Raw genomic sequence first — 26,983 nt, forward strand, 5'->3', positions numbered from 1 at the left:
AATTTCGATATTCAGGTGCCATTTACTAAGATTTAGTTTTTAGTGAGCAGGCTTCGAATGCAAAGGATATGAAATCTCGGCAAGCAATTATTAAAAAGTAAAAAAAAAAAATCGAGCTTCAGATAGACTATAACGTCAGCGTAGAAAGAGACGGAAATCTGGGGCAAAACATCCGGGGTATTCAAAACATATGGAAGGCATAGATAGCTAGATAGATTCTTTATGAGGTTTGCACTTCGATCTCATGGCCTTTTGTGCCTTCTACTCATCACTGTACCTCATCCAGACACAGTTCCCTTATTAAACTTAGGATAGAGCTAGGTTCGATTGAGCGTATGTGCCTTTCTTCTGGCTGCAGTTGGCCAAGATGTCTGAACCTTCTCCGCGCTATAGGAGAAGAAGCATTGCCGTCTGCAGTGGACTGTGAGAATGCAGTTTATCCTTGGGGAGGATTATGAGTTTTTTAAATCTCTTTTCGTTGCACCCTGCCTGTAAGGATTTTGACTGGCGTAGCTCCATAGTTTGGTGCGAGCAAATTTCCGTAGCTCATCATTCCTAAGCTCGGAAACTATTTAAGGGCAAGACCGCAGTCCCTCTCGCCAATGCGTGAGGACTTGATTTCACAGGACGATAGGGCCTGACTGTCGCTCAGAATGGCAATTCGCTCATTCTGGAAATTTCTGTCTAAGTTTATTTCTGCACATAGACAGATGGGATATATCTCCGCTTGGAAGTTGCTTGGAAAGCTATGCATCGGTACAGAATGCTTGGTTCTGGCGCAGTAAATTCCACCGCCTATGCCTTCTGGGGTCTTCGAGCCATCACTGTACTAGTGCGGGGTACTCTCTTGGAGTTTCCTTTCAAATGCAGGTTTACTCCAGTTTAACTTATCGCCCAGTTCAATTCTGAACTTCTTTTTGAAATTGATGACTTTAGTGATATCATCTCGGGGTAGCTGGGTAAGTGGTAGGGAAGTAATATAGTAGATTATGTTAGGTTAAGTTAGTCTGGTTGCTTGTCTAAGACAGGACACTTGGTAGCCCTAAGGCCAATTGTGATCCTGCATTTTGATTTCCATCCCCCTAACTACGTTGCTTAAACCACTCCAGTGAGCAATTTGCCAATTTCCCAGGTCTTCAAAGAAATATTCGCCAAGATATTTGGCACGGCTTCTTTGAAGTACAGGAAATCCACGGAGGAGGTGTTGTTCCGACTCAATTTCTTCCTCATCTTCATAGCTCCGGCAGACGTTATTGTGAGGTACACTCATGCTACGAGCCAATCGCCCAGTTAGTTACATGCTATAACATCTGTAAGGTAGTTGATCTGTTGAATGCAAGCAGAAATTTTATCCTTTTAAGCTTCAGTTTTTGCCAGAACGCTTTAGAGACCCTGCAGTTAGTTGCCAGAGCCCACCTTCTATTGGTTTCCGCGATTACGTTCAAGTCGATCGCTGTGTTTAGTTCGTTTAGAGGAACGCTTATGTCCTGTACTACTCGCTCAAGGTCAAGCTCAGAGCTTTTCCTTACACACTCATCCGCTTTTTAATTTCTCTTTACTCCAGAGTGGATATTGTTGGATAAGCGAGAGTGATCTCCTGCATTCTTTAACAGATCTCGAATTGATGCGCGTTGAGGCCAGTGATTTGATCGCTGCCTGATTAACAACAAAAATGGTAAGGTTTGCCGGAGGTAAGTCTATAGACGGTTTTGCTGCTTTGTGTATAGCGTAAGTTTCAGCTTGGAAGACGGTAAAATGCAGTGCACTGGTGTGGGAGTCTAAAGGAGCAGTTTGATGATATGTGTTCCGAGTACACTCTCGATCTAGTGCCATTGTCCATCTTTAAGCCATAAATATGGTGACCACTTTCAACTGATATGGCTCTGGTATGCCAATCCTTTCTGTCGGGTGTTCGTATATTATAGTTTTTGTTCAAATCTATCTTGGGGGCCAGTTAGTCTGTTTTCGATGTATTTTGCAAGTGTTCCGCGGACAATAGAATTGATGCATGAGCGTGAGTGTTTTTTGTGAGCATTCCTGCTGCTTTAATCCTAGAAACAGATTTCTCCGCCATCCCTTTAACATTAATAATAATGAGTGAAATATGCCACTTCCGAAGCCGCCTGAGGCGAAAGGAATACTCTTCAGCCATTTTGAACAAGTTTTGGCTATACAATCAGCAACAGCTGTTATTCGAAGTAGCATAGGCAACCTTTCCATCGTTTTTGAGATCAAAGGAGACTGCAAGCAATACAAAATGCTTTCGATTTACAAAGCGGAGGCAATTGGCATGGATGCGCAATTTCTACTAAAATCGAAAAATAATTTTAAATAATCGTTAGGAGAACCCCAAAGATGCCATATTTCAAACAAGAATGATTGAATACCAGGTTTCGATTTCAGCTATGATGAAAAACGACATTGAGCGAGTATTTAGGTGCCACATCATCGAGGACTCAGCAGCAAAACTCTGCCCACTCATGTTCCACGCTTTCACACAATCATCTAATCAATCGTTGTTCAGAGGTTAACGAAGTAGCCTGAGTTTGGACTGCGTTCATTTTTTTCGTGTGATATACGGAAGTCTCAGCTCGTAAGCAAACCGTTGTCATGACCTCAGTTACTTCAGCTAATCAGCTGATTCTTTCAAATTTGCTGAGAGCCGGTTAACGGTCTGATATTGACCGCACCTTCTGAATTGTATTTACCATGCTTATCAATAAAACTTGGAGAGATGGTCGTATTTACTCACCATGAGGAGAGTTGGAGTGAGTAGCTCTACTTCCGTTTGAACTTCACATTCCAAGTTTACTGCACTTGATATTGCAAGGCTGATACTCATGATTTATTTTTAGTCACCATTAGTTACGTCAATAAACCGAGCATTCCGTTCGCTAAAAATTCAGCTCGAAGTTTTTGAATACTTGCGCGTTCATAATCAATCTTCCCACCATCTGCTTGGCATAAACAATTAAAGTACAAAATTTATGACATCAAACTTTTAATAAGCAGCCAATTTATGGGTGCCTTTCTTGGCAAAGTCATACTTTACGTTCTGTAAATATTATTTTTTTTTGTTTTTGTTTTTTGTTTTTTGTATTGTCTTCCAGCACAGCCTACACATGACAATTAAAGGCTTTCAGAGACAGACACAAAAAAAAAGCCAACAGTGGCTTTGTAAACAAAAGTCAGATGCCGGAAGATAATGCGAACCAAAGAATTTAAAAACACACTTCCAGTGCTCTTTTGGGCGAAGACAAACGAGAGAGAGAGAGAGAGAGAGAGAGAGAAGAGAAGACTGGAAATATAATAAAAAAGCAGCACAGGGAATGAAAGCAAGAAAAGGCCGTAGAAGTAAATTTAGCCGGTTAAGAACCAATGATTTAAAATTAAAATTAATAACACAAACAATTATTGTGAAATACATAAATATATAAAATATAAATTGCATGATTTGAGAGGAAAATTCTAAAATATGCAAAGCATCGAAAAATTACCGGAAGCATGTTAAGGTCGTAGGCTGGTAGGCGAAGGTCATGTGTAGAATTAAAGTAGGACTTTTTGTTGCTAAAAACGCTATATTTGTGGCAAAGTAGCTGCATTATATATTTCTTTGATTTCCATGCGCAAATACCGTAAAAAATGAGGTTGCGCCGCTTCATGCTGGTTCATTTTCTGCTTTGCTAGGTTAAGGGACACGCTCGAGCACTACATGTAAAACAATACCTACATACATACATATGTATATATATTTATGTATATATTAACATAGATATGTATGCATGCATAGGCGCGCTTGCAGACTGTTTGTGGTTACTCGCTTGGAACTGGAATTTGTACTGCGGAGTCGCTGAACTGTGGAGGAGGTTGCGTGCAACATGACATGGCAGCAAAATGACCAAATCGGAATTAGCGGCAACTAAACATTTAGACTAGTTGTTTGTATGTATGGTAGATAGGTATGTACAAATAATGGCGTAGAAGGTGGAGTTGAAGGTTATGGCAGAAGCTGAGTGCGGAAGGGGATTGTGATGAAGCATTGAAAAATAACTGAATGGAAAGTGGTCTGACAAGCGTGGCAAGTTTGCGTTCTGACTGGGCGATTGGGTGCAAAGTGATGTGGCTGATTTTCTTTCATTTATTTCGTATTAGTTTTATTTCGAAATTTTCTGGGAACATAAATTTTATTTTTAAATAAATTTTAAATTATTTAAAATTATAATAATATAAATTTATTTAAAATAAATTTTAAATTATTTAAAATTATAATAATTTAAAATTTATTTTAAATAAATTTAATTACACTTAAAATTATCTAAAAAATTATTTAAATAAATTTAATTAAATTTAAAATTATTTAAAATTAAATTATTTAAAATTTAATTTAAAAGTTTTTAAAATTTAATTTAAAATTATTTAAAATTTAATTTAAAATTATTTAAAATTTATTTCAAATTAAATAAATTAACATAAAATTTATTATTACACAAATTTAAAATTAATTTCATATGGTTATAATTTATTCCACATCAATTTATTTTTTGATTTTGTATGAAGCTTCTTTTTGTTTTTGTTTTTATTTTGTTTCAATTTTATTTAGTTCTCAAGTCGTATTTCTTTATTCCACTTCGTTTTATCTTAATTATTTTTATAGATTTAGGGCCTTCGTTTTAAATTATGTGTACATATATAATTTATTTTAGGTTTTCTTGTATGGTTTCCAATACAATTCATTTTAACAACTCATTTTAATTAATTTATTACAGATTTACGATATTTCAAGTTTTTCTTTCCTTTCATTTTTCTTCTTATTTTATTTTATCTTATCTGAATTTTAACTTTATTTTATCAATTTATTTAATGTAATTGAATTTAGTTTATTTTACTTTACTTTAGTTTTTCTGTACTTTAATTAATTAAATTTTACTCTAACTTACTTTATTTAATTTACTTTAGTTGACTTTACTTTATTAGTTGAATTTTACTTTAATTTACTTCATTTAATTTACTTTAGTTGACTTTACTTTATTGGTTGAATTTTACTTAATTTTATTTTTATTTTTAATTGATTTTATTTAAAGTTTATTAAATTTTTTTCGTACTAAATTTCCCTCATTTTATTTTAATGTATTTTATTTTTATTTACACTTTTAATTTTTTGTTTATTTTATTCTATTACGTATATGTTTTTTATGAATTTTACACAATTTTATTTCGTATTTACTATTTATTTTTGTTTTTATTTACTTAACGTACTTTACTTTATTTTGATTCTCTTTAATTTACTTCATTTCACTTTATTTTATTTTAAACTTATTTTTTTTTTTACTTGCTAACTTTATATATTATATATATAATTGGCGCGTACACCCTTTTTATGTGTTTGGCCGAGCTCCTCCTCCTATTTGTGGCGTGCGTCTTGATGTTGTTCCTCAAATGGAGGGACCTACGGTTTCAAGCCGACTCCGAACGGCAGATATTTTTATGAGGAGCTTTTTCATGGTGGAAATACTCTTGGAGGTTTGCCATTGCCTGCCGAGGGGCGACCGCTATTAGTAAAAACTTTTTTTCATTTTGGTCTTTCACCAAGATTCGGACCTACGTTCTCTCTGTGAATTCCGAATGGTAATCACGCACCAACCCATTCGGCAACGGCGGCCGCCTAACTTTACTTTATTTTATTTTTATTTTAATTTTTATTTCTCTCTATTTTATTATATTTTTTTAATGAATTTTACACAATTTTATTTCGTATTTAATATTTATTTTTGTTTTTTTTTTTTTATTTTGTGTGCATTACTTTATTTTGTTTCACTTAAATTTACTTAATTTCTTTTTATATTATTTCAAACTTATTTTTTTGCTTGCTAACTTTACTTTATTTTATTTTTAATTTATTTTAACTTATTTTAGTTTTGTTTTTATTTTTACTTAATTTATTTCAATGTTTTCTATTTTTTTATTATTTTTACTTTATTTTATTTTACTTTAATTTACTTCACTTAATTTTATTTTACTATTTTTTAATTTATTTTACTTTATTTTATTTTTAGTTGATTAATTATTTAATTAATTTTACTTTATGTTACTTCATATTTATTTTTGTTTTTATTTATTTTATCTACTTTACTTAATTTTGTTTTACTTTAATTTGCTTCACTTTACTTTATTTTATTTTATTTTTAATTTATTATTTTACTTACTAATTTTACTTCATTTTATTGCATTTTAACGAAAATTTATTTTTATTTATTTTACTTCATTTTATTTTCAATTTATTTTTAAAAATTAATTTTACTTTATTTTATTTCATAATAATACAGTAATACTTCTTTTCATTTTTAATTTATTTCATTTTTACCTATTTTATTTTTCTTATAATTTTTAGTTTATTTTATTGTAGATTTAATTTTTTTTAATTTATTTTATTTCATATTCACTTTTTTTAGTTATTTTATAAACTTTACTTAATTTGTTTTTTGTAATTTTGTAATTTTCACTTTACTTTATTTTATTTCTAATTTTTTTAATAACTTTATTTTATTTTATATATTATTTATTTCATGTACAGCAGTATACATATATTTTTTTTTACTTTGCTTTACTTTAATTTATTTTACTTCACTTCGTTTTATTTTAGTTTACTTTATTGCATTTTAAATTATTTTATGTATTTCCATATATCAGTTAATTTATAAACTTTTTTTCATTTATACGGTTAATTTCTTATTGAATATTATCTTAAAAAATGGGATGACAATTTGATCATAGTACGCATACACACATCTATTCACTACCAGCTACTCACTGCTCAAGTACCGTTTCAAAAAAATCTATACATAGTACTCGTATATGTTTTAAAATATACAAATTCGGCTAATTAGTGAAAACTACAAATAGTTATAAAGTATTTCAACTGTTTGTTTCACTACCAGATTGTTTTTGTGTTTTCCTATTTTGCCCACCTGTGGCTTCTTTGCGTGCGACTGCACTATCCGCTTCCACCGTCTTTCTGTGCACACTTTCCTCTTGCTTTTTTCCTTGTTCTCGATATTGAACTTCAACACGTTTTATGGCATTCGCCGTTTTCCATGATTCTGTTTGCACGACCAACCTGCGCGAGCACAATGTCTTCTCATGCTTTGTAATTTGCTTGAATTTTTCAGATTTTTCACTGTCAACACACTGATCCGTTGGTTCATTAATTTCACTTTTTCTTTGTCTTTGATATTTGTTACTTTGTGGCTTTGCTATGCCACAACCACAATCACCAGCAACAACAAGACTAATCGATTGCGCCCCTTCACAATCACTACTAATAACACTTTTTGGCGTTTTAACTCGTTCTTCATTTGTCGCCGATGCGTTGCCTGTGAAATGTAAAGCATTACTAAAATCACACTGGAAATTGGTTTGTGTGATTTATAAATTGGTAGTAGAACTCTAGCTGGAGCTTCAGTTGGAGCTGTGTCTGCTTTGTTGCTGTCTTCCAGCAAAGAAAGCCAGCCAAACAAAACGAACGTTGAAAGCAACAGTGGTAGAAAAGAGTTGGAAGGCGCGGCGCGGCGTGACGCTTATATTGGCCGTCAGTGCTGTTCACTTGGTAGCTTTTGTATTTTGGAGAGTTGGGATTGAGGTGGCATGGAATCGGTGTTCCAAGGTGTGTATTTAAACTTTAATGCATGTTAAATACTCATACATACCTACTAAGTAATCGCGTGTTGAAGGTGTAAAACGGAAATTCATATGTACATATATGCGAGCAGTAAAGGCTCTTGGGGGAAAGCTAATCAAATTAATAAGCTCGCATACTCGTATATGTAAAGTAAAACACCTGAGGTCATGCAGGCATTCGAAGGTCAGTCGGTGGTCAATCTATTTATATACTATACCTATGTGACCGAAAGTATACTAGACGTAAAGCGTGGCGACATATTTACACACAAGGATCAATTGACATAGAATTACCTAAACTTTAAGCTGTCTTCAAATTATACACTTTCCTAACCCTTAAACATCATCTGCATTTCAGAAACTGTATCAATATTTCAGAATGTGGAATAAAGTTGAATTCTCTAACTTCCCCAAGTAGGAGCTGAATATAGAGGATCTGATATGTGCTGTAGCGAGGAAGATCACTTTTCCGGACATTAAAAAATAGGAAGCAAAAAATGTAAACTAAGGCACGGGTATGACCAAGTAAAACAGAAAATATTTAAGCTCTTGAATTCCAAAAATTTTAAAAAGTGTGATGATGAAAAATGCTAATGTTAGATGGTAAGTACTATGAAAGCAGCTAAATCTATCTAAATTCGGAGCAATTCTGAAATTTTTATCTTGTTTACAAAAAATTTAACTCAAAATTTGTAACCGAATAAATTTGCTTTGAAAGAATACCGGCATCTGGAACAAGGCGCATAAGGAAGGTAAAACTTGAAACATTATCAAGCTTTATTGTTTAAACATTACATTGAGCCACATTATCAAGCTTTATTGTGTAAACATAATTAAGTTAATATATCTTTGTTAAGCTCAAAAGTGGAATCATATCATAGCAAATTATATGATAGATGAGTTCGGGGGAGTTTTCTTAAAGTGCTTCCACATTGGAGATGCATTAAGCCGAAACGGAAGGTTTTTTAGAAAAACATAATTTATTGGACCGCTTTAACTGAGAAGGGCAAAGTTTATAATGCATTACATTTATTTTGGATGATCATGAAATTAAGTTCAAGGTAACCCACATTTCGTAGGTTTGAATTTCCGTACATGAAACACCAAAATGAAGAAAAAGCTATTCTAATAGCGGTCGCCACTCGCCAGGCACCTCTGAGTGTATTTCTGCCATAAAAAAGTTTCTCATAAAAAATATTTGCCATTCGGAATTGGCTTAAAACTTTAGGACCCGCCATTTGTGAAACAATAACAAGGCGTATGCTACAAATTGGAGGAGGAGCTCGGTCAAATACCCAAAAAGGGTGTAAGCGCCAATTACATATATACCTATAAGTATATATTATCTATAAAAGCGATTGGAAAAACTTTTCCTGCACGCGGATTTTTTTTAAACTTAAAATCTCCTAAAATATTAGTCATTTCCAACTGTCGACAAAGAAAAACACTCTATTCGAAGGCAATACATGATAACTCACTTGTTTTTTCTTTTTAATTAATATTCATTATGATGTCCTGTTCTCTATTTATTTTGAATTAATATTCTTTATGGCGCCTTCTTTCATTCGAATATTTTTGCTAACATTTTTATCAGTCCAGTGTAAACTCTACACCATCGCATTTGTTCAACACTGACGACAGTCTCTCCGTCCAATCTATCAGCACTGACTGAGCCTCTCTTCCACCGTACTTTGCACTCACAAAATCACGCTTTTGAAGCGTTCACCTTCCCCCCAACATAAATACAATTAGGTTTTTTATTATTACTCTACTACCAGTGGTTATGTGTGTGGGTACTCTACCATTTCGCTTTGAGCTGACATTCCACTTAGTAGCGTCGTTATTGTCTATGGTTGTGCGAGACGCTGGAAGCTCTTGGAAACTTTCCACCACCGCGGTAGATCCAACTGTTGATTCTTCCAATTGTTTGTAGGCATGTTTTCGAGTTTGTTTTGCTTGCTTGCTTCTAAAATTCGTTCTCTTCTGTGCTGTATTATCATTGCCCCCGCTTTCTTCGTCGTCATAGTCTAACCAATCGCGCTCATCGTCCGTTGCGCTGCCTACATCGGCTGCTGTTGTGGTTTCAATTGCTTCGCTGCTGCTATTATTGGCGACCGCAGCGAAGAGATGCTCAATGAACTCACGGTGATCTTCACTGTCTTGTTTTGCTGGTGTTTGCTCAACCTTTAGTGCGCTTGTTGTTGTGGGTGTTGTATGCTCAAAATCGTTTGATGGCTTTACTTTATTAGCTGTTGCAGTTATTTCGTCTGCCTTTTCATGCTGTGCCGTTATCACCACCTGTTGTGAGCGCGCTGTACTCTCTTTTGTAATATCGCTCAGAAGTTCTTTTGTCTCAGGTGGCTTTGGTGCAAGACGCTTTTGTTTGCTACCTGTACTCTTTTGGCAATCTTCTGTTGCTGCCGACTCTTCGGGCTCATAATCAACTTTTCTGCTGAAGAGTTTTGATATCTTTTTCTTTGCCGATTGTGGTTTTTGGGGTTTCCCTGCGCGTGTTAGTAATTTTAATAATTAAGATGTTCAAGAGATTAATTGTTAACAATGGCTGTGGCATTCATTGAAAATCTTAACAGAACTATTTCTTACATTTCGTAACGCAACATTAACTCCAAAACAAGTTTAAGAACTCCAAAACGGCATGCAAGGAATTTAGTTTGTATTTATGTAGATGCAGAATTATTTATTGTAGATAAGAGTATACATTTTATTAGAACACAGTTGTAGAAAGAGATTTTGAAAGAAGCAACTACTTGGTACAACTACTTGGTTTTTCGAGATATGCAAATACATATTTATACAAACTTACATACATACATACACATATAAATATTTGCAATGAATGATAGTTAGCTATTATGAGCTTACATAATTTTTACCTTAAAAGGCGTAAAAATGGAGTTTATTTGTAAACTGCCATTGGCTATGCCTCTTTAGATATAATATAAATATTAAAATACAGCTGTTGTCAGCTAATTAGAAACGCTCTCTTTTGATAAACGCTTGATGAGCATAATATTAAACTGTTTAAATTTACCGTTATTTTTTCTTTAAAATCATTTGCATTGCTTTTGTTACTCCATTTACTACCCAATGCGCCTAGTTTTGTAGTTTTGTAATTGAAGTACCGTTAATATTATCCAACGCAGTGCATGGGTTACTTAGTTCAAGGTAAATAAACTGAGACAAGTAATTAGAAACAGTTGTTCAATGGAAGCATATTCGGCAAGTTGTGTTATTTTAATAGTAATATAATCGACTTTTTGGTGTGTATATATTTTAAATTGGTTGTTTAAAAGCAACTAAAATATTCGTCTTCAAGATGTGTAATGGGAAAAAGCAGACGCTGTACACCTGCCCTGCGCAGCTCCATTTTTGACCTTCGTAAGGCTGGAAAGTCGTACAGTGAAATTTCTAAGCAAGTCAAATGCTCAAAAAAAAAAAATGATTTTTAACGCCTTAAAGCATATCTAACTTTTTAAGACTGTTGACCATGTTCCACGGAAGAAAAGGCCCCGGAAAACTTCAGCAAAAATTGACTGCAAGATAGCAATCATCTCCAAAAGAGACCCAAAAACGACTTCCACTGACATCCAACGGGAAATTCAGGATCAATATAATTTCGAAATATCCAAGAGGAGAATTGCTCGGCGTCTGGTCGAATCTGGACTGCATGGCAGAGCAGCACGCAAGAAGCCCCTTCTAACTAAAATACAAAGGAGACGGCGAGTAGTCTTTGCGAGATCCCATTGGTCATGGACTCCAAATCAATGGAAATATATCGTTTGGAGCGATGAAACCAAGATAAATCGCATAGGCCCAGATGGTAAAAGGTATGTTCGACGGCCAATCAACCAAGAATTCAATCCTCGCTACCTTTCACGGGTAGTGAAGCATTGTGGAGGATCAATCATGGTGTGGGGATGTTTCTGGTGGAATGGTGATGGCCCAATCCATAGGATTTATGGAATTTTAAATAAGGAGAAATACGTCGATATACTAAAAAATGTAATGTTGCCGTGGCCTGAGGAAAATTTCCCTGTTATATGGAAGTTTCAACAGGATAATGATCCAAAGCACACGGCAAAGTTGACGAAACAGTTTTTCGACGAAAATTCCATCAATGTTTTGGAATGGCCATCATCCAGTCCGGACTTAAACCCAATAGAGGACCTCTGGGGTGACGTTAAAAAAGCCGTGAGTGCCAAAAATATCCCAAATATGGATGTCCTTTTTGCCGAAGTAAAAGCGGCATGGCAAGCAATACCTGTGGCGCGCTGTCAGAATCTCATTACATCAATGCGCAATCGATGTGAGGCAGTGTTGAAGCAAAAGGGTTATGGAACCAAATACTAACATAATCTTTATGTTGATCTGATAATACATTACTGTTTCTAATTAGTTGCCCTATCCAAATCATGCATTTCACATGCTTTAAAAAAATATATATATATTTAATAAAGAATTGCGATTAAATGGTTCTCCACTAGTTTTTAAGTTTATCATATTTTTAAATAAAATTGGCAAAAAGTTATGAAAATACGTGTTTAAAAGGAAAATGGAAAATTTATTTTGAAATAAGTGTCGTTTCTAATTAGCTATCAACAGCTGTATATGAGTAAACTGTAAAATATTGCTTCGAGATATCGATGTTCAAGGTTGTTGAGCAACATTTTGCGTTGCAGCAGGAATATCCTCAACCTAACGACCAGGTTTTGGACTGATAGTCCTTTTTCTATCCTCGACAGAACCAGTATCTTGAAATTTTTTCACTAACCTTTGAATTGCCGACTCATACGGACGATTATTTTCAACAATAAAAACACGAAATCTGCTTTCTAACGCCTAGGAATTATTCACTACGAGTGATGGTAAATGATTTTTTAAAAAATCTCTACACAGCCCAAAAAAATTCACTACTTTTCCCTACACTTACAAAAAATTTTCCCTACAAAATTCCTAACATTTTTTCTTCTGTGTTTACACTATAATGAGGCACTTGTAACGTCAAAATTGAATTATTTGCTTAAGTTTTGGACTTGGTGCTGTTTTGACACTTTATAATATAATAAAAACAAATTTTATTTCAAATATATATAAATACACATATTTATAAATGTGAGATTATTTTTGTGAGATCATGTTTGTTTCCCTTTACCGCCATTGCAACTTCTGGATTTAAAGACTCAATTTCTTTGAATAGCTCAGTTTTGAGCGGTAATCTCCTTTGTATCTCTTCCAAAGCAGTAATATAAAACTGTAGACAATCTGTGCTAATTTTGTTCGCAGCCGTTTTTGGAGCAGTTTTTAGGAGCTCGTTACATTCAAATCCGATAAAACTTGCCCGAGAGCGGTCCGCGCGCTCCTATACCTCAAACTTTAAACTCATTCATATCGAAACGACTTTTTTCGGTCTGATATTGTAAAAAAACAAAAAACTATACAACCGAATCGTCTGAAGTGTTTATATGTTGTTCATAATATCAATGGCCATCGCCCGTACTAGAATCATTTTATTATTTCACTTATTTTGTATTTTTTTTATTAAAAAATTAAAAAAAAAACGCGATTTTTAGAGTGTCAAATTCAAAACCGCAATTTTGTCAATTTTTTTTTTATTCTAGTACCGCTCGATAGAACCTTATAGGCGATATTTAGAAGACTAATTCCGCGGTAATTGGCACAAATTGCAGGATCGCCCTTCTTATGGATTGGGCAGAGAACACTTAAATTCCAATCGGCAGGCATGCTTTCATCCGACCATATTCTGCATAGGAGCTGATGCATGCAGCTTACCAGCTCCTCGCCGCCATGTTTGAATAGTTCACCCGGCAGTCCGTCGGCGCCCGCGGCTTTGTTGTTCTTTAGCCGCGTTATCGCTATTCTCGCCTCGTCATGATCGGGTAGCGGAGCGACAATTCCGTCGTCAACGATTGGGGTATCGGGATCTTCACTTTCTCGGTGACATGCGCAGATGTCACTGTTTAATAGGTTCGAGAAGTGTTCCCTCCATAATTTAAGATTGCTCTGTACGTCAGTCACCAGTTCGCCGTCATTGTTCTTACAGGAAAACGCCCCGGTCTTGAAACTTTCTGTAAGCCGCCGAACTTTCTGGTAGAATTTTCGGGCGTTGTTCCTGTTGGCTAGCATCTCAAGCTCTTCGCACTCACGTATTTCGGCCTCTCGTTTCTTCTTTCGGATAATACGTCTCTCTTCCTTTTTCCGCTCTCTGTAGCGATCCCACATGGCTCGCGTTGCGCCCGATCGCAGCACGGCTCTATAGGCCGCATTCTTTCTTTCTGCGGCAGCATGACATTCCTCGTCGTACCAATTGTTTTTTCAGGCTCGCCGGAATCCGATTTCTTCTTCGGCGGCGGTACGTAGAGAACGAGAAATGTTGCTCCATTGTTCGTGGATGCCGGTTTGCTGGAATCTGGTGCTGCAGACTACCATGTTTCGGGCCCCGGCGAAGTCGATCAGCCTCTGTCCGTTACCGGATGTTTCGTTGTGCAGGCTGAATTTTCCAACTGTGGGACCAAAAATTCCCTCCTTGACCACTCTGGCGTTGAAGTCGCCAAGCACGATTTTTATGTCGTGGCGGGGGTAGCGCTCATAGGAACGTTCCAAGCGCTCATAGAAGGAATCTTTGGTCGCATCGTCCTTCTCTTCCGTCGGGGCGTGGGCGCAAATTAGCGATATGTTAAAAAAACGGGCTTTGATGCGGATTGTTGCGAGACGCTCGTCCACCGGAGTGAACGACAGTACTTGGCGACGAAGTCTCTCTCCCACAATAAATCCGACACCGATTTTGCGCTCCTTTACATGGCAGCTGTAGTAGACGTCGCAAGGTCGTACGGTTTTCTTTCCTTGCCCCATCCATCGCGTCTTTTGGATGGCAGTGATGTCAGCCTTTACTCTCACGAGGACATCAACCAGCCGGGCAGAGGCACCTTTTCCATTAAGGGACCGGGCATTCCAGGTGCATGCCCTCAAATCATAGTCCTTAGTTCGTTTGCAGGGGTCGTAATCAGTATAGGAAGGTCTCATCCGAGGCTTTTTTAAACTTTTCATTAGGGGGGATTTTTAAGTGACGGGTCCCAAACCCAACGTACAACCAGCTATCCTGAAATGTTTCGCCTTCTCACGTTAGCTCACTCCCGAACGGGTGTTCGGAAGCTACCCAGAGGGTAAGTGGGCTAATCCCCGCCGTTGTGTGCTGCTTGAACCAGATGCAGAAGAATCGTCCTGGTCATTCCCAAGTGAATGGCGATCAGTAACTTTCCCCACTTGCGTGGACTTCTACACATGGAACCATCCTATCGAGGATTACTCCAAGATATTTAATTTCCTTAGATAGCTGGATTGTGACTCCTTTTAGCTTAGGCAGAACATGTCCATCAAGCTTCCTCCTTCTGGTGAAGAGAACAATACCAGTCTTGGTGAGACTTTCCGATAGCCCATTCGCACAGCATCAAGTGTCAATCAGATCCAGAGTTTTCTGCACTTTCCTGCATATTTTCATAAGCGAAGGGCCTGTTACCAAACAAGCAACATCGTCCGCATATGCTTGTGCGTAGACTCCCGAATCGTTTAAGGTGCTGAGTAGAGGATCGATTACCATGCACCAGAGCAATGAAGACAGCACACCGCCTTGGGGGCAACCTCTATTAACCCGGGATGACACCAGCAGATCTTCCTCTGCTCGCACCGAGACGATTCTTTGGGCCAGCATCGAACGAATCCAATTCACCAGCACCCGGTCTACGCCGTGCCTACTAGCAAAGCTACACATACTGTCAAAAGTGGTTATATCAAACGCCCCCTTTGTGTCTAAAAAGATGCCCATAGCGTAGTCCCTCCTGTCGATGGTATGTCCCTAATTAATCTTGATGCAAAGGAATTATGCTGCCCCCCGATCATTAAACTGGCACCATCGCTGCACATACCTTAAATGTAATAAAGTAAATGTAAATTCCGTACAGAGCTTCTGCCGTGCAATCAGTTCTTATTGGAATTAGATCCAGCAGCTTAACCACAACCCGCTCGCTTTCCTCGTCGAAAAATCTCACCAGGAGACACATATGTATGCTTATTGAGTCCGATGTCTGTGCTTTCATCGATCATTATAGAAAGCTTGTTTACTTTTAATTTTTGTACTAACTAAATTGTCTTTTTCCTCTTTTGCCAATACATTTTTTATTATGGTGATACACTTCTTTCTTCCGAGCTCAGAGTTTTTTATTATTTCAGAATCCGGTACGATTTCTTTTAAGAGCGAGATTAAGTGGTCCACCACTTGCAGCGCGACATTAAGCTCAGCGAAGAACATGCTAAGTCTTATTTCGAAATTTCTGGAACCATTTGGTGTGCTCGGCTTTTTCTTAAAAAACTGTTTATTTTACGTGTATTTTTTATTGCCTTCATATTTTTTGGTGCATTTTTGTTTCGGCGTGCTTCTGCAAATCAGACTTGCCGCAGTTCAAAGCTTTGTCGCACGCTGCGCATTTGCATTTAAATGGATCATAAGCCACAGCTTCCGACCATCCACTAAAATTGTCGTCGTCAAGCCACTTGTTATTGAACTTTTCTTTCCGATACTTGCATTGTTTTTCCTGGTGTTTCTCCGAAGAGTCAGTCGAAGAGGAGAAGCTCATTTCTGTAAAATATATACATTTTAAATATAAAAAAGCTGAAACTAAAATTATTGCAAACTTTCTTCAAAAGTGAAAAGCAGCAGAAAACGCGGGACAACTAACAATTTGTGCGCGAAGAAAAAATCGCGTTAGCGTTAACGAAGAAAAAAATGGCAATGTTGCCGTATTAACGCTTTTATAAGTATGCTGTCATAAGGAAAGAGAGTCTGACATGAAATCTTACTGCAGATTTTTATTTTAAATGAACTTTTTTTAATTTTTCCCGCTATTCTAAAATTTTTTCTGCCCTTGAAAATTTCCTACATTTACAGAATTTAAAAAAATCTGTCCTTCTTATCCCTAACCTCACATTATTTGACAAAAATCCCTACGTGTAGGGAATTTTCCCTACATTTACCATCACTGTTCACTACTGAAATTTTGAAATACCCCTTTCAATAAGAAATATGAACAATATTAAATCTCAGTTGTAAATTACAAACGGCTATATTTTAAGCAAAATTTACGAACTGTTATCTGCAACTTTCACCTGTCATAAAATGGTTATTAATTTAGGTTAGGGTGATGCACAACAAGTAACATATTTAGATGTATCATATAAGAAGTCAGAGTCTGTCGTTATAACACTAAAAGTAGAGAGTAGAAAAGGGGGCGTCCATAAATTACGTGAGATATTTAAGGGGGGAGGGGTTTGAGGCAAATCTCATCTAATCTTACGTTGGAGAGAGGGGGTGGTCTCGGCAAATATCACGCAATTTTTTTTTCTGATTGAAACAAAAAAAAAATTATACTATTTTGGTCCATTATCCAGATTGTACATGCTTAAGATTTAATCTTAAGCGTAATCGTAGTAGGCGCACTCGCGTATCGGCACCCACGTCACTGTAGATAGTTATAATTTCGAGGTTGTAAAAGACTTCGTCTATTTAGGCACCAGCATTAACACCGATAACAATGTCAGCCTTGAAATCCAACGTAGAATCTCTCTTGCCAACAAGTGCTACTTTGGACTAAGTAGGCAACTGAGTAGTAAAGTCCTCTCTCGACGAACAAAACTAAAACTCTACAAGACTCTCATCATGCCCGTCCTAACGTATGGCGCAAAAGCTTGGACGATGACAACATCCGATGAAGCGACGCTTGGAGTGTTCGAGAGAAAGATTCTGCGTAAGATGTTTAGACCTTTGCACGTTGGCAACGGCGAATATCGCAGACGATGGAACGATGAGCTGTATGAGCTTTACGACGACATAGACATAGCGCAGCGAATAAAGATCCAGCGGCTACGTTAGCTGGGTCATGTCGTCCGAATGGATACAAACGCTCCGGTTTTGAAAGTATTCGATGCGGTACCAGCTGGTGGTAGCAGAGGAAGAGGGCGGCCTCCTCTGCGTTGGAAAGATCAGGTGGAGAAGGACTTGGCTTCACTTGGTGTGTCTAATTGGCGCAGGTTAGCACGAGAAAGAAGCGACTGGCCCGCTTTGTTAAACTCGACCAAAATCGCGTAAGCGGTTATAGCGCCAATTAAGAAGAAGAAGTTATCGTAGTATGATTAAGATCATTCACTAATTCGTTCGAAAGAAAATAATTTCATTCATACTTCGACGTTATACATTACTGCTGTCAAACCACCATATTTGTTTTATACCAAATAGCTCAATTTAATCTGAATTTACGGTACAGTGTAGCCCGTCGTTTGTTTTCGCGCCACTATCAGCCGAACGTGCGACTCGATGAACAAGAGCGTACGAGCTGAGCGGCAGCGACACACGGACAGGTTCCAACCTTCTTTGTTTAGAGAGAGCCAATATTTACTCCAGGTACATTGCAGTTGATTCATATCAAATTTTTATGCGTGCCTATTTTAATTTTGTTTTTAGTTTTTTAACGAGCGCGAATGTCAACAAATTTTTATTAAGAGTTACAAAGGGAAATTGTTTTTAATTTTTTTAGGTTATGAAATGCGATGATCAGAACTGCTGCAGCCGACGCCGGAGTGATCTCCATATGATTCTTCACGACCGTTTTCTGCCACCTCCATACCCCATCACTTAGGTTGATTGACGTTTGATAATTCCGGACTTTAAAGAACATGACGGAAAGTCATTTGCTCCATTTCTAATACGCCTACCGATTCAACCGCTGAATGCCTTTATCAGCATGCCTTATGATCTCTATTGCCCAAGTATATGTGATGATTTAGAGAAAATATGCTGCAGTACATGCGGTATTTACTTCGCATCTATCACAAGAGCTGCAGAGCACAGGCGAGCAGCTCCCATTGCACCAGCTAAGCAAGTGCGTATGTACCGCAAAGTGCGACCCTCACGGATTGTCACAAGACGAGCTAATGAGTTACTGTGCGCAAGCGTCAACGGCTTAGAGTGGATAGATCAGAACGAAGTTGAAGGAGCAGATGATTTTACTGAAAATCATATGGATATGTTGGTCTCAATAGTCTCTGAAACCGCGCATGATTCTCCATGGACTGAATTAGAGTAGATATTCGAGTAGTTACGATTTAAGTCTCCTATTGTTAAATTTTTATTACACTTATAACTCTGAGCAATATTGATTACTAGTCTTAACTAGTCGTAAATAAAAGCACGAAGCAATTTTTTTTTCTTTTTACAATAACAATCTAACGTGTTTACATAAGAAACCAACATTTTGAAAAATCTCACATGAGATTGGGGGATCGGAAGGGGGTTGAATAAAATCTCACGACATCTCATCAGGGGGGGAGGGAGGTACAGAAAATTGAAAAAAAAACATCTCACGTAATTTATGGACGCCCCCAAACAGAAAGTTGAAGTGCTGATAAACAGATAGCAGCATTTCGAACGATAATAAAATAAGGTTTATTAAAGAATTGCCGTATGCAATTGGTGACTAATATTCATCTTTGAAAAGTACGCTAGAGTATCGATAAAGTAATAACTAAGATATTTAAAGTTTGGACTTTCGACAAGAGAGCAGCTGAAGGGAAGATGCTGGGGCGATTCCTTTGGATGGAGCTTCTAACATGGAATGAATAGAGCTACTGCAGTAGTGGCTCAATGTAGTGTTGAGCCAAAGTTCCAGCAGCCAACAAAAAAAACTCCTACAAGCATTGAGAGTTGCATATTGGTTAGTCTGTCTTTATATTTTAATAAAACTCGAAATCGAATTGAAATTAGATCTTAATTAATTTGTTCAAGCGAGTTGTGCTTATTACTGAAATTGAATTATTTTAGAAAATAATTGAATAATTTTTAGATTTATTGAATGTTCAATATTTTGGTATAGAGTTTTTAAGGGGTTAGGGGTAGTCAGAAGCCCGAAAAAATGATGATTTTCAAAAAAATTTTTTTGCTAATCAGTTGCTTTATTTTACAAAAATCAAAACCTAGCATTAATACATCATGTTTCGACTTGACTTTAGCAAAATTAAAAACAAAAAAAAAAAAAAAAAAATACCAGTCTAACGATTAGACGCGATAGAAGTGAAACCTTCCGTAAAACAAACTGAGAGAGAATAAGACGAAAACAGCATTAGGAGCGGGATAATTATAGGTTCATTATAATATTGCTATAAAGTTCATATTTTATTTTCTTCATTTTATTATTATTCATCCTCAATGTTTTCAATTTCAACAAATGATACGAGTGGCTTATGATAGCTAAAATATGATACAAATGCTTTGGTTTCGATGTTGTCAACATATCTTTGAAATACCGCGTCAATGGTTGTTTTTGATCGTGTTGTCGATTCAGTGCGATTGTTACCCATTTTTAAATTGAATGTTGTATTGAGAACGTCAATTAAAGGAACCGCTGTGTCCAATGCAAAATTTACGTTAAAATCGCCACTTAAAATCATTGGAACTTTATTGTAATCTTTTCTAAGTATGCGCGATACTTCTGGTGTATACTTTATTAAAATTTCGTGAATGAATTCCGTGATGCTATTTATTGATTTTTTTTCTGTCGATATTCACGACACTTTTCTGCATTATTTTTCGGCATAATTGCGGTAAATATTTAAAAATGAAAATATTTAGCGTCCCCAGCAAAACCTGCGTGACCGAAACTCTAACACAATTACACATATGCACTCGTATTTGTTTGAAAATCGACTTTTTTTTTTGGTTCTCCGTCACCTTTGGAAAATGTGTAAACAGTAAGCAAACTTTATTCATATATTTTTCCTCATTTTTGCATCAGTAAAATTAAACAAACGCCGTAGCCGAATGGGTTGGTGCGTGACTACTATTCAGAATTCACAGAGAGAACGTCAGTTCGAATCTCGGTGAAAACACCAAAGTTAAGGAAAACTATTTTTCTAATAGCGCTCACCCCTCAGCAGGCAATGGCAAAACACCGAGTGTATTTCTGCCATGAAAAAAAGCTCCTCATAAACATATCGTAAAATAAAATAAAATAACTGTATAAAAAAATTTTTTTTCTTGTGACTCGAACCAAGGATTTTGGATCGGAAGCTCACATTGCTAGCCGCTCGGCTATCGCGCCATGCTGTCGGCGCTGGCCTGAAAGTTATTTAGTTCGTCGGTACGTTTATATCAACATATAATATAACGCTTCGTAGCCAAGAGTGTCGCTTTTTTCGTTTCACTTTTTCTCAAATCACTCCCAACGATTCTAAAGAAGTTTTCACTTCAAAAATAATTGTAAAAGTTATCGCTGTTTGTATGGAGCCTGTTTCTCCAGAAGTCCCTGGCGTTGATCATAACAAGTCCTTGGAGATTCATCTACACTCAATCAGGCAAGAGAAATTAGTTTTATTAATAGACTATCTTGCGCCTAGTCGAAGCTTTTGTTTTCAAAATTAACAACATGGTGGCCTCAGGAAATATTTTTCAGATCTTCGAGAAAGAAACCGAGAATTAATTGTTTAAAAAAATGGAAATTTTGAAAAAAGAAATCTAAATTTTTGAAAAAAGAAATTCTTCGTGCCTGAATGAGATTTTTACGCTTTTCAAAAGCAGTATACATTTTATAGAAATCTACCAAGCTATTTTTAAGTTACAGTGATCATCAGTTTAAAAAACATAGTTTTGAGAAAAACGCATATAAAGTTTTGCTATCGGCTCCGGAGCGCCCGAGCGCCCTTTGTTAATTGTTGAATAACTCGAAAAGTATTTGTCGGATTCACCTCAAATTTTCACACAATATTTTTAAGAAATTATACTTTAAGAAAATGCAAAAAAAAGTCAATTTTTTTTTTTAATTATGACTATGAATTGCTGAATAACTCGAAAAGTACTTGTCGTATTCCCTTCAAATTTTCACACAATGTTTCTAATTTCTTAGAAAATGCAAATACTTTAAAAAAATGCAAAAAAAATCGAATTTTTGGAAAATTATGACTACCGACTACCTCTAGCCATTTAAAGTGGAATATCTTCTGTTCCTTTGACAATTCTTTAAATTTTATTTTTGTTGTTGTAGTTTTTTGTTTTTAGTTATTCAGCCTAAAATAAAAATTTTTGAAGAAAAATTATATAATATTTTTTTGTTCCAAATTTTTGGAAAATAAATTTTTCTTTATAAATGTTGGTATTGGTGTGTTTCGTGGCTTGCCTTTTTCATATTTCAATTTTTTTGTTCTCATATCTCTAATTCTCTTATTAGACTTCTGAAATGCTTAGCTGGACTTGATGTGTGTTTACAGACAAATCAGTATACCTCTGAGCTCAATAAAAAAGCAATTAAAATATAATTAACTCGCAGACACTTTCAACTCTGTGTCCCTTCTCTACCTCAGCCCACATTTTCCTCAAGGGGTCCCGGTGGCCTAGAGGTATTTTCCGGAATTTTTTTTACAATAAAAAAAATTGGAAACGATATTTAAATTTCTTAGGCTTTTTATTTAACTTCTTTTACATACAAATATGCAAAAAAAAAAATTAAAATTTTAATAGTTTTAAAAATGGTGCTGAAGTTGGCCCTCCCAAAAAATTGAACCTGGGCGGTGTTGCCCATTTTGGCTCTTCTATTTATCTGAAGCACAAAAATCAAAAAAATTATTTATCAGTATGACTCTAGCTATGTCCCGCTACTAGAAAAAACAAATTAAAAGAATTACGTGGTTTTGAATTTGACACTCTAAAAATCGGTTTTTTTTTTTAATTTTTTAATCAAAAAAATACGAAATAATTGAAATAATAAAATCATTCTAGGTGGGCGATAGCCATTGATGTTGTGAACAACATATAAAAACTTCAGACGATTCGTTTGTATAGTTTTTTGTTTTTTTTTTACAACATCAGGCCGAAAAAAGTCGTTTCGAGATAAATGAGTTTAAAGTTTGAGGGATAGGAGCACGCGGACCGCTCTCTACCTAGTTAATAGGCTGTAGAAGCTATAATATTGGGAATTTCCGCGTGGATGTTTCACAGTATATTCTTAAGATTCTATACTTTCGAAATATCGCAAACACAAAAAATCGATTCTTTGAAATTTCTAGACTACCGGGTATAGCCCTTAAGCTAATCCAAATCAAATGAATGAATGAATGAATTTCAAGCGGAGCACACAAACACACCGACATGCAGAGTAAAATTGATGATCTGCCCTCAACCTCATTGAATGCAGGGCTAAAAATAAATCACGAGAAAACAAAAGCCATGAAAATTTGATCCTCTAGCAGCCGCCCGTTCCTCTTAAATGGTGATCAAATTGAAAACGTTGACACCTTTACCTACTTGGGTAGTATCATTGCCGCTGAAGACAGTGCGAAACTAGACGTTACTACCAGAATAAATAAAGCGAACGGCGCGTATGCACAGCTCCGAGCTATCTGGTCTTCGAGCATCCTCAGCATACATATAAAATTACGGATCTTTAACACAAATGTACTATCAGTACTCTTGTATGGATCGGAGACCTGGCTCACAAATAATTGGATCGAAAACAAAATTCAAAGCCGTGTGAACAGATGTTTACGCAGGATATTGAAGATCTGGTGGCCCAACACCATAAGTAATGGCGATCTATGTATACGAGAGGTGCAAAATCCAGCTGGTAGCGAACATGATAAAACTGCGAGTGTGGAGGTGGTTTGGGCATATGATCGCAAGGACGCAAATGAAATCAGTAGTCAAGCACTGGATTGAAATCCACAAGGTGCTCGCAAGGTTGGCCGTCTAGAAATATCTTGGGGGCGAACTGTGCAGAAGGAAATTGAAACGTCAGGAAAAACTTGGATCGAAAGCAAGCTCCTTGCAAAAAATAGCATCTGATGGAGGTGTTTTACTGAAGCCCTATGCTCCAGTGGGAGTAACAGGAACCGATGATGATGCCACAAATTTATTTTTCTCAAATATTAAAAATTCAATTATTTGTATTCCGCAGCTTTTTGGCAATTTCATTTCATCTCAAATCAGCTGCAATTTGAAATTCGGCTATTCAAAATACAACTTCGCTTATCTTCATCCCTAAGTTTTTAATTCGAAAAAAGCCATCTATCTCTTCCCAAATTACCCGAAAGGCTTTTCGTTCTCATAACTGGATATTTGAATATGAAGAATTTTGGTATTTTGCCATGTTAAATCGCATTTCGCAGACTTTATTTTCAAAACGCGCATATACCAAAGCGCCTACAGCGCCATTTGAGAGTTGTCAATGAGCGAAACAAGCATTAATCGGCATTCGTGGGTGCGAGTATGTACATATATGTGAGAAAGTATCCGTGTAGGTGTGCAAGTGTGCGTGTTTTTGGGATTTGTGATGCACTGCTGGTGAGCGTGGCAATGCAACGACATAATTCGGTAGTTACGTTGAGTTCTAAGAACGATATACTAACCCGTAAATGTATATTCAATTATATGTACGCGCACACACACACATACTTATGCATACAAACATACACCGCACCGCATGCGCTAGGTGGAATATTACGTTGCAAACTTAATTGACCACGTTTCAGTAACAAAACTCCCCAGAGCGCAACGCACCTCTCAACTCGTTCACATCACCGCATCACCGCAGCAAAGAATTAAGCTCGAGTGAAATAGCAGCGCATTGCCAGTGGGCAGTCATATACATACACCTACATACTCGTACATGTCTCTATGCATTCACATAAAAGTGATGAAAAAAATATAAAAAAAAAATTGGGAATCTATGGAAAAATTGAGTAAAAATATTTGAAGCGTACGAAATTTGATTTCGAATTCTGACTTTTGGCCGCGTGACGAGCAACGCCCAGGCGTTATCAAATGGCAAGCGCTGCGAATGTGTGCATGCCACAGTGAATGAGTGTTGCAATACATGTCATCAAGCGTTCGCGTATTTCAACCAAATGCTGCCAGATTTGTTGCGTAAGCCGCAGTGGTGTTGATGTGCAACTTGTGGGTGCAGGGATCGGTGAGGCTGTTAAGTTTAGATAACTCTGTATGCTGGACTGTGGAGGAGAGGTGAGCAAAGTAAAGCGCAGTTGGTCGTCAATGAAAGGCTTATGCCTTTGCTGTGAATGGGTTATGCACATACAGGGTGGTCCATATAGTGGTTTCTTTTTAAAAATTGGAAAAAAATTAACAAAAATCAATTTTTTTTCGATATGTAACAGGATTCAATAATAAAAGGAGATTCAATAATAAAAGATTTGCTTAGTAAGCAGCTTTCGCGCTCTCTCTTGGCAAATAGGCTCCCTTAGCAAGACACTGGGTTGCTAGCCCTAGAAATTTTGCGCAGAAGTGGAGGAAAAGTAAAATTTGTAGAAAAAACATTCCATTTTCAAAATTATCTGCTTACGAGCAATAACACGCCCAAGAGTTTGTATCTGTATGTCCAGGACTAGCATGACATGGAATACATCCTGATATTCCGCTTAAATCAGAACATGATAGAGTAACTACGACAATCCGTGATCGATTCGTTAATGGAGAATTTGAAAAACTTTATTTCTTGTGAAGTGTTTGAGAGAATTCAGGTTTTGCAAATACTAACATTTCCCAAAGAGTTACAACAGGCAGCATAACTGAATAGTCCCGACGCGAACGATGACGTTGCAGGCTTCATTATAAGAAAGTTTGGATTGACAGACCTCGTTTCCAATGAGCCGACCTTCACATGGGTGGATGGAGTGTTAAGAGAAGGAGGAACAAAGCACAGTACCAGCTTTCTGAGTATTGCTAAAAAATTTAAGCTAGTATTCAAAAGTTTTAACAGTACAACTAAAGTAAGAAATACTTTTTTACTAACATTTTTACCGAAAAGGATTTAATGTTCTTCACCTTCTTAAATGCAACCTTTTCGTAAGGGAGTGCCTGAAATCTAACGTCACAAGTGAGCAAACCTTTAATACCCATTATTTATTGATTGAATTATTCGAAAGAGCAAACATTGCTTCACAGTAGCAAACGACTTGTTTCGCAGTAGCGCATCCTGTTAGCTCAGTTTGCCAATACCTTAGTGAGGACTTCTGGTTTCTCTACCTCATAAATGGCTTATTCGATATTCGCCTCAAGGGTCTGAATCCTCAATTAGTCGTTCGCATAACTTCATTCCTTCAAATAATCCCATAAAAAAAGACTAACGATGTGAAATCACAGCCCCACAATTGCCAAATTACATCGCCGAGACGGCTGATGACACGATTACCGAACTTGACATACAAGAGATGGTGTGAGACCTGGGCTACGTGGCATGTCGCGCCAAAGTGCTGAAACCAAAGATCGTCCAAGTCTATATCTTCAATTTCCGGACACAAACAGTTACTGATCATGCCTTCGTAGCGCTCACCGTTTACCGAAATGGCGTTTCCAGCCGCATATTCAAAGAAAAATGATGCCACCGCTTCAAAATTCGCGCCAAACTATCACTCACTGAGGATGCATTGGTTTCTAGACTATTGAGCGCCGGTTTTCCTTGTTAGCATAGGTTTTTTGAGTTGAAAATGCTCTTCATTGGAAAATATGATTTTTAGAGCAAAATCGTTGTCTATTTCGAGCTACTCGAAATCCCAAACTCGTGGCACCAGCCCAGTTATTAATAGCACTCGAGCTCTTCTTTGCTAGGGGTCAACACATCATCAAGGAGATGCTTCGAAGTGAAGAGCTAAGGTTAAGAAATGTGAGCTGGCACCAAATAAAAGCAAAGGAGGTTCAGCCAACTCATAACCCTCTCTAAGGATCAGCTGCGCATCATCTCAGGCTTTCTCACAGGTCACTGCAGATTGCGTAGTCATCTGCATATCCCTGCCCTGTTCACGGTCCACTGACTTCTGTCGTTTCTGCGGCCAATCCCCGGAGACTCCAGCACACCTTCTTTCCGAATGTGACGCTATAGCGCGAAGAAGGTTGAGATATCTCGGCCAGATGCGGCCGAAAGAAAACATATACGCTCAGCTTAATCCAGCTCTATCTCAAGTTTATTAAGGGAACTGAGCTTGGGTGGGGTATTGTAATAAGCAGAGGGCACAAAAGACTAGAAGTGCCGAAGTGCAAACATTATTTTCATTCATTCATTCACGTGCCAATTCAGAAGCGATCTTGCGAGCCGGATTGTCGTGTGCCTTCAATTGCTCCTCGGATCTTGCAAGCGAATATTAATGCCAAGTCTGTGTTCAAAATTCGTACCAGTCTGGTGCATGAAATGATGGGGTGTTGCGCTGGATGCTCCAGGACTGAGTCGCA

At 36.9% G+C, this 26,983-nt stretch overlaps 1 protein-coding gene across 6 annotated transcripts in view; it reads right to left on the minus strand.

Moving 5' to 3' along the window:
* Window positions 1-26,983, minus strand: part of LOC129246841 (protein cappuccino) — a 173,226-nt gene that overhangs the window by 67,255 nt on the left and 78,988 nt on the right. For 3 of the 6 annotated variants that reach the window (XM_054885496.1, XM_054885494.1, XM_054885497.1), the window contains exons 3-4: window positions 9,477-10,178; window positions 6,966-7,370 (exon numbers count right to left, since the gene is read on the minus strand). The exons of 2 other annotated variants lie outside the window; for them this stretch is intronic. In XM_054885496.1, the coding sequence (XP_054741471.1) occupies window positions 6,966-7,370; window positions 9,477-10,178 (1,107 nt within the window). The remainder of the gene's footprint in view (window positions 1-6,965; window positions 7,371-9,476; window positions 10,179-26,983) is intronic. One more of the 6 variants, XM_054885498.1, reaches the window with a different exon arrangement.

The sequence above is a fragment of the Anastrepha obliqua genome, chromosome 5 (assembly GCF_027943255.1).
Source record: "Anastrepha obliqua isolate idAnaObli1 chromosome 5, idAnaObli1_1.0, whole genome shotgun sequence".
Lineage (NCBI taxonomy): Eukaryota > Metazoa > Arthropoda > Insecta > Diptera > Tephritidae > Anastrepha > Anastrepha obliqua.